General features: G+C 49.2%; 1 protein-coding gene across 6 annotated transcripts in view; it reads left to right on the top strand.

Moving 5' to 3' along the window:
- ZBBX (zinc finger B-box domain containing) overlaps nt 1-12,960 on the top strand; it is a 308,041-nt gene that overhangs the window by 286,341 nt on the left and 8,740 nt on the right. For all 6 annotated transcript variants that reach the window (XM_073674826.1, XM_073674825.1, XM_073674824.1 and 3 more), the window contains one exon: nt 368-598. In XM_073674826.1, the coding sequence (XP_073530927.1) occupies nt 368-598 (231 nt within the window). The remainder of the gene's footprint in view (nt 1-367; nt 599-12,960) is intronic.

The following is a 12,960-nucleotide window of genomic DNA, read 5'->3' as shown; positions in this document are numbered from 1 at the left end:
AAGATTTCATTAGGTTCACCATAACTCTATATGCGCATTAGTTTGCATTAATCAAGTCAAGTGAAAGCCTTTTGTTACATCTAAAGTTAACTTTCGACAACCTTCATGTGTGAAAATCGTATATATACTTTATGTAAATTGTTTTTTTATTGCGGTATTGTGCAAAATTGCAGATGTACTTGCATTGTCCAGAACTGCTGGAAACATACTGTATAGTCATCATCTTAAGTTCTAAAACAACTAAGATCTATGAATCGTGACTCTTGATGTGGCCATAACCATACTAGTAGCTTTTTCAATGTAGGTTACATTAAACATTCACTCAGTTCATTCACATGTAATTACTATTGTATATGTTATTTTGCAGCCAATTCCTCCAGAAGTTTCTACTCTTCAAAGTCCATCCATCGAATCTCAGGATCTTACAACTGTCCAAGACCTAGTTCTTCAGCGGCTCGACCAATGTCCAGAGCAGCCTCAGAGATCTCAGAGATTGAGTCGATTGACTCAGCAGACAGACAAGTTTACCTTTTTGAAGATGAAAATGAAAGGGAAACATTGGCGGTTTTGGAAAAGGAATTCAATTCTTTACACTCAGGTACTCTTCTCTTTTGTTTATGGCACTTGTAGCAATGACTCACACAGACATGTGGTATAGCTGTAGTTATACTTATATTTGTGCCTGTAGTGTAATACATAAAACTGTCTGAACAAAGCACATACAGACACTACTGGAAGCCAGTACACCCCACTTACACAACTCCACATATTTAGGGTTCAAACAAAATTGCCTCTGCCTTCAACAGCCAGATATGGCTTACCAGTGACATTGGTAAAATTGGGTACCATGAACATATACCCAGGTCTTTTGTCTGGTGCCTCAAGTATCCTAGCTGTCATGTTCAGTTATTTCTGCATCCTTAGGGGTATGTGCACACTGAGTCTTTTTGCAGTTTTTGGAGTGAAAGCTGAGCAGAAACTCCCAAGTTTTTAAGAAGTTTTGAGTTTTTCAGGATGACTTACTAAGTTTCTGCTCAGTTTTTGCTCCAAAAACTGCAAAAAACCTCAGTGTGCACATACCCTTAGTGCTCACTCAGATGTCCGTGCCAATAGGTCTGAGCATGGACCGCTAATGCACAGACCGGCTGCTTTTCTCCCGACCTGAGCTTGTCAGCTTCATGTATTTCTATGAAACTGTCACGCTCGAGTGGGGAGAGCTGTGGCCAGTCTGTGTATTGCAACAAAGAAAATGACGGCACTTCCATTTCAAGAAATAGGTGTGAACAGGTGCCTACTAAGAGGAGCTACTTCCATATACAATGAACAAATAGCGTAGCACACTGTAATACTGAGTATGTAAATATGAAATATGAATAGCATAACTGCTGTAAAAAATAGAAATGAAAAATTTTTGAAACATTTTTAGCGCATGTAAATATGAAGTATGAAATATGAATAGCATTGCTGCTGTAGAAATAAATGAGAAATCTTAGCGCATAAATTGGCCAATTCATGTGTACCTGACACCCGCGGTAAGGCGTTTCTCGATGTCAGGACCTACCAATGTGAATACCTCTCTAAGAGACCTCCATCTGCTTATGTGTGGGAAAGTCAGATCCTGATGCATTTAAAACCACCTGCGGCATGGGGGTGGGGGTGGAGTGCTCAGTCAATGCTAAATCTAGTAACAAAGAAAATGACGGCACTTCCACTTCAAAAAATAGGTGTGAACAGGTGCCTACTAAGAGTTAAAAAATGTTCAAAAATTTTTCATTTATTTCTATTTTTTACAGCAGTTATGCTATTCATATTTCATATTTACATACTCAGTATTACAGTGTGCTACGTTATTCAGTCTGTGTATTGCAGTCCGATTTCAAGTCCAGCAATTGCTTTACATAGCCAGTCTGTTCCTCTGGTACTGAGAAATCAGCGTTTTAAGTAATATGAAAATGAAGCTGAATAACTGAAGTCTCTGGCACACAAGCTCTATTCCCCGCCCATCACTGCCTCCTTCTGCTTGACTGACAGCCTGTGCTGTGTGACTACAGGCAATGGAGATGTCAGTGAAGCAGGAGAAGGCGGCAGTGGGTGTGCAATAGAGCTGGGGTGACGAAGGCGTCAGATCTATAAGTAATTCTTCAACCACATTTGCTTATCAATTCAAAGGCTGATTTCTCAGTAGTGGAGGAACAGATTGCTGGATTTGTTGAACTTCAGTGCTTGTACCAGCCAGTAGCGTAGCTACCAGGTGGGCAAAGGGTGTGGCCGCCCCGGGCCCCACATTCTGAGGGGCCCACCTGGAGCTATGCTACTTTCAACTGTATCAGCGTGCGCCGATACAGTTAAACTCTGCGGCAGAGCAGGGAGGTATGATCCCCCTGAGCTGCTGCTATAGGGCCCATGAGCTGGGGGGTCCCCGCAAGTTCAACTATATCGGCATCTGCCGATACAGTTGAAAGCGATGGAGGAGGGAGCGTCAACTGACGCTTCCTCCCCCATCATTCTTCCTCAGCGTCTGACGTCTCAGCATGATGACATCACTACATAGCGCCCTCTAATCTGAGATGTACGACACTTCAGAACACAAGCTGCGGTGACCGGATCAGCAGGAAAAGAGGAGGAGAGGTGAGTATTGTATTTTATTTTATTTTTTTTTAGAACATTGTGGTGGCCATAAAACTGTATTGAGGACTATGGGGTGCATTATACCGTATGGGCTATGGGGGTGCATTATCCTTTATGGCTATGGGGTGCATTATACTATATGGGAATGCATTATACTGCATGAGCTATGGGGGTGCATTATACTATATGGAGGTGCATTATACTGTATAGGCCATGAGGATGCATTATACTGTATGGGCTAAGGGGGTGCATTATACTATTTATTTATTTATTTTACTCACTTATGTAGCGTCATTAATTCCACAGCGCTTCACAGACAATATTTGCACTGTCCCCATTGGGGCTCACAATATAGGTTCCCTATCAGCATGTCTTTAGAATGTGGAAGGAAACCGAAGAACCCGGAGGAAACCCACGCAAACACGGGGAGAACATACAAACTCCTTGCAGATATTGTCCTTGGTGAGATATGGAGGTGCATTATACCTTATAGGCTATGGGGTGCATTATACTGTATGGACTATGGGGTGCAATATTCTATATGGGGTGCACTGTACTGTATGGGTTATGGGGGTGCATTATACTGTATGGACTAGGTGAGTGCATTATACGGTTTAGGCTATGGGGTGTATTATACTGTATGGGCTATGGGAGTGCATTATACTGTATAGGATGTGGGGTGTATTATACTGTATGGGCTATGGGAGTGCATTATACTGTATTGGCTATGGGGTGCATTATACTGTATGGGCTATGGGGAGCATTATGCTATATGGGGTGCATTATACTGTATAGACTATGGGGGTGCATTATACTATATGGAGGTGCATTATACTGTATAGGCCATGGAGGTGCATTATACTGTATGGCCTGTGGGGGTGCATTATACCTTATAAGCTATGGGGGTGCATTATACTGTATGGGATATGGGGGTGCATTATACTGTATGGACTATGGGGGTGCATTATACTATATGGAGGTGTATTATACCTTATAGGCTGTGGGGGCGCATTATACCTTTCTAGGCTATGGGGATGCATTATACTGTTTGTTTATTTTACTCACTTATATAGCGCCATTAATTCCACAGTGCTTCACAGACAATATTGGCATTGTCCCCATTGGGGCTCACAATATAGGTTCCCTATCAGTATGTCTTTGGAATGTGGGAGGAAACCGAAGAACCCAGAGGAAACCCATGCAAACACGGGGAGAACATGCAAACTCCTTGCAGATATTGTCCTTTGTGAGATATGGAGGTGCATTATACCTTATAGGCTATGGGGGTGCATTATACTGTATGGACTATGGGGTGCAATATTCTATATGGGGTGCACTATACTGTATGGGTTATGGGGGTGCATTATACTGTAAGAACAAGGTGAGTGCATTATACTGTATAGGCTGTGGGGTGCATTATACTGTTTAGGCTATGGGACTGCATTATACTGTATGGGCTATGGGAGTGCATTATACTGTATAGGATGTGGGGTGTATTATACTGTATTGGCTATGGGAGTGCATTATACTGTATGGGCTATGGGAGTGCATTATACTGTATTGGCTATGGGGTGTATTATACTGTATGGGCTGTGGGGGTGCATTATACCTTATAAGCTATGGGGGTGCATTATACTGTATGGGCTATGGGGGTGCATTATACTGTATGGACTATGGGGGTGCATTATACTATATGGAGGTGCATTATACCTTATAGGCTGTGGAGGTGCATTATGTAACGGGTCTGGGAGGCGGAACCTCTGAGCTACTATACAAGGGGGCAGTCCTTGTAAGGGAGCGGGTGGCGACCAGGCAGGCAGTCACAGCAGGTGACCGGGACAGTCTCTGGAAGAACGGGCAGGAGATCACGACAAGTGACTGGGGCAGTCTCTGGGTGAACGGGCAGATGGTCACGGCAAGTGACCGGGACAGTCTCTGGAAGAACGGGCAGGAGATCACGGCAAGTGACTGGGGCAGTCTCTGGGTGAACGGGCAGATGATCACGGCAAGTGACCGGGGCAGTCTCTGGGTTAAGGGTTGGTACGACCTGTGGCGGCTGATGGTAGACTTGAGCTCCCAGGTGAGCAGGCGAGAGTCTCTGGATAAACGGGTGGTCACAGCATGTGACGGCGGAGCCTCCAGGAAGACCAACAGACAGGCGGCAGATGAGCGCTCCCAGGTGAGCGGGCAGAAGTCTCTGGACAGGCGGGTGGTCACAGCACGTGACGGCAGAGCCTCCAGGTAGGCTAGCAGACAGGCAGCAGATGAGCGCTCCCAGGTGAGCGAGCAGGAGTCACTGGACAGGCAGGTGGTCACAGCATGTGACGGCGGAGCCTCCAGGTAGACTAGCAGGCAGGTAGCAGGTGTGTGCTCCCAGGTGAGCGGGCAAGCTGGTCCATAGACAGACTGACGGGAGTAGGAAGGCAGACCGTCGGACCTCAGGCAAGCAGGCAGGTGGCTGGTGTGCGCTCCCAGGTGAGCGGGCAGGCTGGTCCTTAGACAGACTGACAGGAGTAGTAAGGCAGACCGTCGGACCTCAGACTAGCAGGCAGGTAGCAGATAATCAGGCAGGAATCTGGCAGGTAACTGGCAACGGGACCTGAGGGCTGAAGCAGAGTAGTGAACAGTGCAACAACATTGCTCGGGCACCTCCATTTTGGAGGAGGTGCCTTATATATGGTGAAGTCCTCCGGCCATTGGCCGGGGACTCCTTAGGACGGCGTGCGCGGCCCCTTTAAGAGGGAGGGAGAGCGCGCGCGCCCTAAGCACAGTGGCCGGGAAGGAGCGCGCGCTGCCAGCAGAGCGGGAGGAGGACGCCGGGCACGGAGCAGGGAGGTGAGGGGAACAGCGTCCCTGCCTAGCAGAGGGCAGGGACGCCGGCGCTACAGTACCCCCCCCTTTAGGCCCCCCCTTTTTTAGGCCAGACAGAAATTTAGCTAGGATAAGAGGGGCATGGATGTTCTCCCGGGGCTCCCACGTTCTCTCCTCAGGACCAAACCCCCTCCAATCTACTAGAAAAAAGGTCTTTCCTCTTACCCTTTTGGTGGCAAGAATGTTCTCTACCTCAAACTCGTCCTCAGCAGAAACCGGAGCAGGAGGCGTACCTGTAGACTTGGAAAAAGAGTTAAGTACCACAGGTTTGAGGAGAGATACATGGAAGGAGTTAGGGATCCGTAAGTTGGCCGGGAGTTTTAATTTATAGGCCACCGGGTTGATCTGACTGATGACCTCCAGAGGACCGATGAACCGAGGCCCTAACTTGTAAGAAGGTATCTTGAGTCGGACATATTTAGATGAGAGCCAGACTTTATCTCCAGGACGAAATTGTGGAGGATCCAGGCGTTTTTTGTCAGCGTGTCTTTTCATCCGTTCGGACGACGGAAGGAGTGCGGATCGGGTACTCTCCCAAATGGAGGAAAATTTGCTAACGAGAGATTCCGCAGCCGGGTTGTCCACAGAGGTGGAGACAGGAAAAGGAATCCGAGGATGCTGACCGAAGACTACAAAAAACGGGGATTTGGAGGAGGATTCGCTCTCGTGATTATTATAAGAGAACTCGGCCCATGGTAGGAGATCCACCCAGTCAGAATGATGGGCATTAACGAAGTGCCGGAGGTAACTGGTCAGGTTCTGATTGATCCGCTCCACTTGACCATTGGACTGTGGGTGGTAAGCGGAAGAGAAGTCCAGGGTGACATCTAGCAGTTTACAAGTGGCTCTCCAGAAGCGTGAGGTGAACTGTACCCCACGATCCGACACGATGTGGAGGGGCAGGCCATGAAGACGAAAGATGTGATGAATAAAGTCTTTAGCTAGCTCGGGTGCAGACGGGAGGCCTGGCAGGGGAACGAAATGAGCCATCTTGGAGAAGCGGTCAGCGACCACCCAAATGACCGTACAACCGGCAGAGACTGGGAGGTCTGTTATAAAGTCCATTGCTATATGCTGCCAGGGGGCAGCAGGTACTGGGAGCGGAAGGAGGCGACCGGCTGGCAGATGTCTCGGAACCTTGTTGCGGGCGCAGGACACACAGGCAGAAACAAAGTCTATTACGTCCTTGTGCAGGGTAGGCCACCAGTAGTACCGGGTAATAAGCTGGAGGGTCTTTTTCTGACCGGCATGGCGAGCTAGTTTAGACGAGTGACCCCAGTGAAGGATCTTCTCCCGATCAGGTACTGATACGAACGTCTTTCCGGGAGGGAGACTATTTAGACTCACGGGAGCCACCTGCATTACTCTGGCGGGATCGATGATGTGTTTCGGATCTTCCTCGAGATCAGACACCAGAAAGGATCGAGACAAGGCGTCCGCCTTGACGTTTTTGTCAGCCGGGCGAAAATGAAGAACAAAATCAAAGCGAGCAAAAAACAAGGACCACCGGGCTTGGTGCGGGTTAAGTCTCTGGGCATGCTGGAGGTAAGCCAAGTTCTTGTGGTCAGTGTAAATTATTACCGGGTGAAGAGCCCCCTCGAGCAGGTAACGCCACTCCTCCAATGCCAGCTTGATGGCCAATAACTCTCGGTCTCCTATGGAATAATTGCGCTCAGAGGAGGAGAAGAGTTTAGAGAAGAAGCCGCAAGTTACCATCCTCCCGGAAGATGATTTTTGAGTAAGTACCGCTCCGGCTCCAGAGGAGGAGGCGTCAACTTCCAGGAAGAACTGCTTGTTGCCGTCCGGGCGATGCAGCACCGGGGCGGAAGAGAAGGCCTGTTTTAAGGAAAGAAAGGCCTCCTCTGCTTCGGGCGGCCACTCTTTGGGATTAGTACCCTTACGGGTGAGCGCGGAAATTGGGGCAGTCCGGGAAGAGAAGTGTGGTATGAAGAGGCGGTAGTAGTTGGCGAAGCCCAGGAACCGCTGAATGGCCTTCAACCCCTCCGGTCGGGGCCATTTCTCGATGGCAGACAGTTTCTCTGGATCCATTCGTAGGCCGGTCTGAGAAATAATGAAGCCTAAAAACGGAAGCGAGGTCTGCTCAAAGAGGCACTTCTCGTATTTAGCGAAGAGGTGATTCTGCCTGAGCCTGAGCAGGACCTGACGAACGTCCCTCCGGTGAGTCTGGAGATCCGGAGAGAAGACCAAGATGTCGTCCAGGTACACCACTACGCAGGAGTAGAGAAGGTCCCGGAAGATGTCATTGACCAACTCTTGAAAGACGGCAGGAGCGTTACAGAGACCAAAGGGCATTACCAAATATTCATAGTGGCCGTCCCGGGTGTTGAATGCCGTCTTCCATTCATCCCCCTGACGGATACGAACCAGGTTGTAAGCCCCACGGAGGTCCAGTTTGGTGAAGATTCTAGCCCCTCTCAGACGATCAAATAACTCCGGAATGAGCGGAAGGGGGTACTTATTTTTCACCGTGATCTGGTTAAGGCCTCTATAGTCTATACAGGGACGGAGAGAGCCGTCCTTCTTTTTTACGAAGAAGAAGCCTGCTCCCGCCGGGGAGGTAGACTTCCGGATGAATCCCCTGGCCAGATTCTCCTCAATATATTCGGACATCGACCGGGTCTCAGCAGCGGATAATGGATAAATACGCCCACGGGGAGGAGTAGTACCGGGTAACAAGTCGATAGGGCAGTCGTATGGTCTATGAGGGGGTAGTGTCTCTGCTTCCTTTTTATTAAAGACATCAGCATAAGACCAATAAGGAATCGGAAGTCCAGGTAGATTAGCTGGGGTAGGAGAAGGACGGACGGGATGGACGGGAACCAGACAGGTCTTATGGCAGTCCTCTCCCCAGCGAAGGACTTCTCCGGTCTGCCAGTCAAGCACGGGTGCATGTCTCTGGAGCCAAGGTAGACCTAGCAGGAGGGCGTGAGAGAGTCCAGGCAGAACATGAAAGGAGATACTCTCAGAATGCAGCATTCCCACTTGCAGAGTAATGGATTCGGTGATGAGTTGGATGGGGTGTGGTAAGAGACCCCCATCCACGGCAGCAACAGACAAGGGTACAGCCAGAGGTTTGGTGGGGATGCGGTACTTCTCTACCAGGGACTGTGAAATAAGATTCCCGGCTGCTCCAGAGTCCAGTTGGGCTAGTTCGAAATAACGGTTCTCCCCGCAGACGATTGAAACTGACAGCAGCAGAGATGGAGAGGATTTATTCTTGTCTAGGTCGACCTCTCTGAGCGAACCTAGACACAGGCGTTTCCCGACCTCTCTGGGCAGGCACGGATCCGGTGCTCCTTACTGCCACAGTAGAAGCAGCTCCCCTCGGCACGGCATAAGTCCTGACGGGTTTTGACCATCTTGGTCTGGTCGACCTGTATAGGCTCAGGAGAGTGTACCTGGGGAGAGACGGAGGGAGTGACGGGTTTCTGAAAAGTAGGAGCTAGACGTGGAAACCTCCTCTCACGGGTGACCTCTTTGGCACGCTCCTGGAACCGTAGGTCAATCCGGGTGGCAAGAGTTATTAGGTCATCGAGAGTGGTAGGAACGTCCCGACCGGCAAGTTCATCTTTAATACGGCCGGACAGACCCTCCCAGAAGACGGATACCAGAGCGTCGTTATCCCAGGCCAGCTCCGAGGCAAGGGTACGGAACCGTATGGCATATTGGCCCACGGTGAGACTTCCCTGACGGAGGCGTAGCAGAGACGATGCGGATGAGGTCTTCCGTCCGGGTTCGTCGAAGACTTTCCGGAAAGCCGTGAGGAAGGCAGGCAGGTCGGACACCAGGGGGTCTCCTCTCTCCCATAGAGGATTTAGCCAGGCCAGGGCCTCCCCGGTGAGATGGGACATGATGAAGGCAATTTTGGCCCGGTCGGAGTTAAACTGGTGGGACAATAGTTCAAAGTGCAAGGTGCACTGATTAATGAAGCCCCGAGCCTGGGCGGGGTCGCCTCCAAAGCGAGGAGGTGCAGAAAGCCGGGGTCCGGGGTAGGATACCATGGTATTGGTGGGCAGCGGAGCTGCCGGGTTGCGAGTCATGGCACAGGCGGTGGTTGCTGGTGGAGCAGTCAGAGTGTCCAGGCGAGAATTGACATTCCGCAGGTGACCCAGGATGGACTCCTGTTGGGACCTCTGACGGGACAGTTCATGACAGAGGTCCGAGAGCAAGGGAGCTTGGGTGCCACCGGGTTCCATGGCCCGAGCAAACTGTAACGGGTCTGGAAGGCGGAACCTCTGAGCTACTATACAAGGGGGCAGTCCTTGTAAGGGAGCGGGTGGCGACCAGGCAGGCAGTCACAGCAGGTGACCGGGACAGTCTCTGGAAGAACGGGCAGGAGATCACGACAAGTGACTGGGGCAGTCTCTGGGTGAACGGGCAGATGGTCACGGCAAGTGACCGGGACAGTCTCTGGAAGAACGGGCAGGAGATCACGACAAGTGACTGGGGCAGTCTCTGGGTGAACGGGCAGATGATCACGGCAAGTGACCGGGGCAGTCTCTGGGTTAAGGGTTGGTACGACCTGTGGCGGCTGATGGTAGACTTGAGCTCCCAGGTGAGCAGGCGAGAGTCTCTGGATAAACGGGTGGTCACAGCATGTGACGGCGGAGCCTCCAGGAAGACCAACAGACAGGCGGCAGATGAGCGCTCCCAGGTGAGCGGGCAGAAGTCTCTGGACAGGCGGGTGGTCACAGCACGTGACGGCAGAGCCTCCAGGTAGGCTAGCAGACAGGCAGCAGATGAGCGCTCCCAGGTGAGCGAGCAGGAGTCACTGGACAGGCAGGTGGTCACAGCATGTGACGGCGGAGCCTCCAGGTAGACTAGCAGGCAGGTAGCAGGTGTGTGCTCCCAGGTGAGCGGGCAAGCTGGTCCATAGACAGACTGACGGGAGTAGGAAGGCAGACCGTCGGACCTCAGGCAAGCAGGCAGGTGGCTGGTGTGCGCTCCCAGGTGAGCGGGCAGGCTGGTCCTTAGACAGACTGACAGGAGTAGTAAGGCAGACCGTCGGACCTCAGACTAGCAGGCAGGTAGCAGATAATCAGGCAGGAATCTGGCAGGTAACTGGCAACGGGACCTGAGGGCTGAAGCAGAGTAGTGAACAGTGCAACAACATTGCTCGGGCACCTCCATTTTGGAGGTGCCTTATATATGGTGAAGTCCTCCGGCCATTGGCCGGGGACTCCTTAGGACGGCGCGCGCGGCCCCTTTAAGAGGGAGGGAGAGCGCGCGCGCGCGCCCTAAGCACAGTGGCCGGGAAGGAGCGCGCGCTGCCAGCAGAGCGGGAGGAGGACGCCGGGCACGGAGCAGGGAGGTGAGGGGAACAGCGTCCCTGCCTAGCAGAGGGCAGGGACGCCGGCGCTACACATTATACCTTTCTAGGCTATGGGGGTGCATTATACAGTATGTACTATGGGGGTGCATTATACTGTATGGTCTATGGGGGTGCATTATACTGCATGGGCTATGGGGTGCATTATACTATATGGGAGTGCATTATACTGTATGGACTATGAAGGTGCATTATACTATGTGGAGATGCAGGTCAGGACTTTGGCTAGGTCATTTCAAAGTCTTAATTTTGTTTTTCTTAAGCCATTCAGAGGTGGACTTGCTGGTGTGTTTTGGATCATTGCCCTGCTGCAGAACCCAAGTGCACTTCAGCTTGAGGTCACGAATAGATGTCCAGACATTCTCCTTCAGGAATTTTTGGTAGACAGCAGAATTCATGGTTTAATTCACCACATCAAGTCTTCCAGGTCCTGAAGCAGCAAAACAACCCGAGACCATCACACTACCATCACCATATTTTACTGTTGCTATGATGTTCCTTTTCTGAAATTCTGTGTTACTTCCACATCAGATATACACCTTACAAAAAGTTAAACTTTTGTCTCGTCAGTCCATGAAGTATTCTCCCAAAAGTCTTGGCACTCATCAAAATGTTTTCTGGCAAAACTGAGACAAACCTTTATGTTCTTTTTGCTCAGCAGTGGTTTTCGTCTTGAAACTATGCCATGCATGCCATTTTTGCCCAGTCTATTTTTTATGGTGGAATCATGAACACTGGCATTAACTGAGGCAAGTGAGGCCTGCAGTTGTTTGGATGTTGTTGTGGGGTCTTTTGTGACCTCTTGGATGAGTCGTGGCTGCACTCTTGGGGTAATTTTGGTCAGCCGGTCACTCCTGGGAAGGTTCACCACTGTTCCATATTTTCGTCATTTGTGGATAATGGCTCTCACTGTGGTTCGCTGGAGTCCCAAAGCTTTAGAATTGGCTTTATAACCTTTTCCAGACTGATATATCTCAATTACTTTGTTTCTCATTTGTTCCGTAATTTCTTTGGATTGCTGCATAATGTCTAGCTTTTGAGGATCTTTTTGTCTACTTCTCTTTGTCAGGCAGGTTAAGTGATTTCTTGATTGAGAACAGGTGTGGTAGTAATTAGGCCTGTTTGTGGCTAGGAAAAATTGAACTCTTCTTCCCAAAGCTGTGATAAACCACTGTTATTTATGTTTTAAGTGAGAGGAGGAGGCAATCACTTTTTCACACAGGGCCCTGTAGGTTTGGATTTCTTTTTCCTTAATAAAAAAAGACCTTAATTTAAAAACTGCATTTTTTTGTTTAATTGTGTTATCTTTCTCTAATATTTCAATTTGTTTTGTGACCTGAAAAATTTAAGTGTGACAAACATGCAAAGGAATAAGAAATTAGGAAGGGGGTAAACACTTTTTCACACCAGTGTATATATTTAAACAATTCTTAATCATCGAAAAATAGAAGTGTTTAGAAACCAGAGCAACTCAGCCATGAAGCAATAAACCATGTAAAGTTACGAAGCGGGTTCGTCGCGAGTTTTATCAAGAAGGAAAAGTCATTTAGTTATGGAAATCATAGGATCAATACACCAATGATATGCGAATTATGAAAAAACGGAATCAAAATGTTAAAAATATGTAGATTCATCAAGTATTCTGTACGAGAACAGGCTGTACCACTTGTTCCCAAAGCAAATCAATGCTGAGCTGTTTGTGTATCTGAATTGAAAACTTGAAGGGTTCGAGTGCTGTACATTATGCTACCTCACACCATAATTTTGGAAGTAGGACTGGTGTGACATTTGCTTGGGCAGGCTTCTTGTTATTGTCTAAGTGGTCTCTAGATGGAAACTGGAGGCTGGAATGCAACAATGGTGGCTGGAATGGAGGTCTATCTTCTTCGGCGATGAGTCCACCTTTGGTTTTATATGCAATGATAGCCAGAAATTAGTATGGAGACCATTTGAGCAATACCATAAAGAGACATTCACAAGGAAACGTTGCACAGCCCCTTCTCCTAGGATTGTGGTGTGGGTTGGCATAATGTAGATAGACCCCTCTCTTCTGCATTCCATGTACACTAACAGCTTGGAGCTAAATTGATTTGGTCGTAGAACAGTGGTAT

The sequence above is a fragment of the Phyllobates terribilis genome, unplaced genomic scaffold (genome assembly GCF_046119375.1).
Source record: "Phyllobates terribilis strain yellow unplaced genomic scaffold, ASM4611937v1 Scaffold_3__8_contigs__length_932513732, whole genome shotgun sequence".
Lineage (NCBI taxonomy): Eukaryota > Metazoa > Chordata > Amphibia > Anura > Dendrobatidae > Phyllobates > Phyllobates terribilis.
This window is presented reverse-complemented; position numbering and strand designations above follow the sequence as displayed.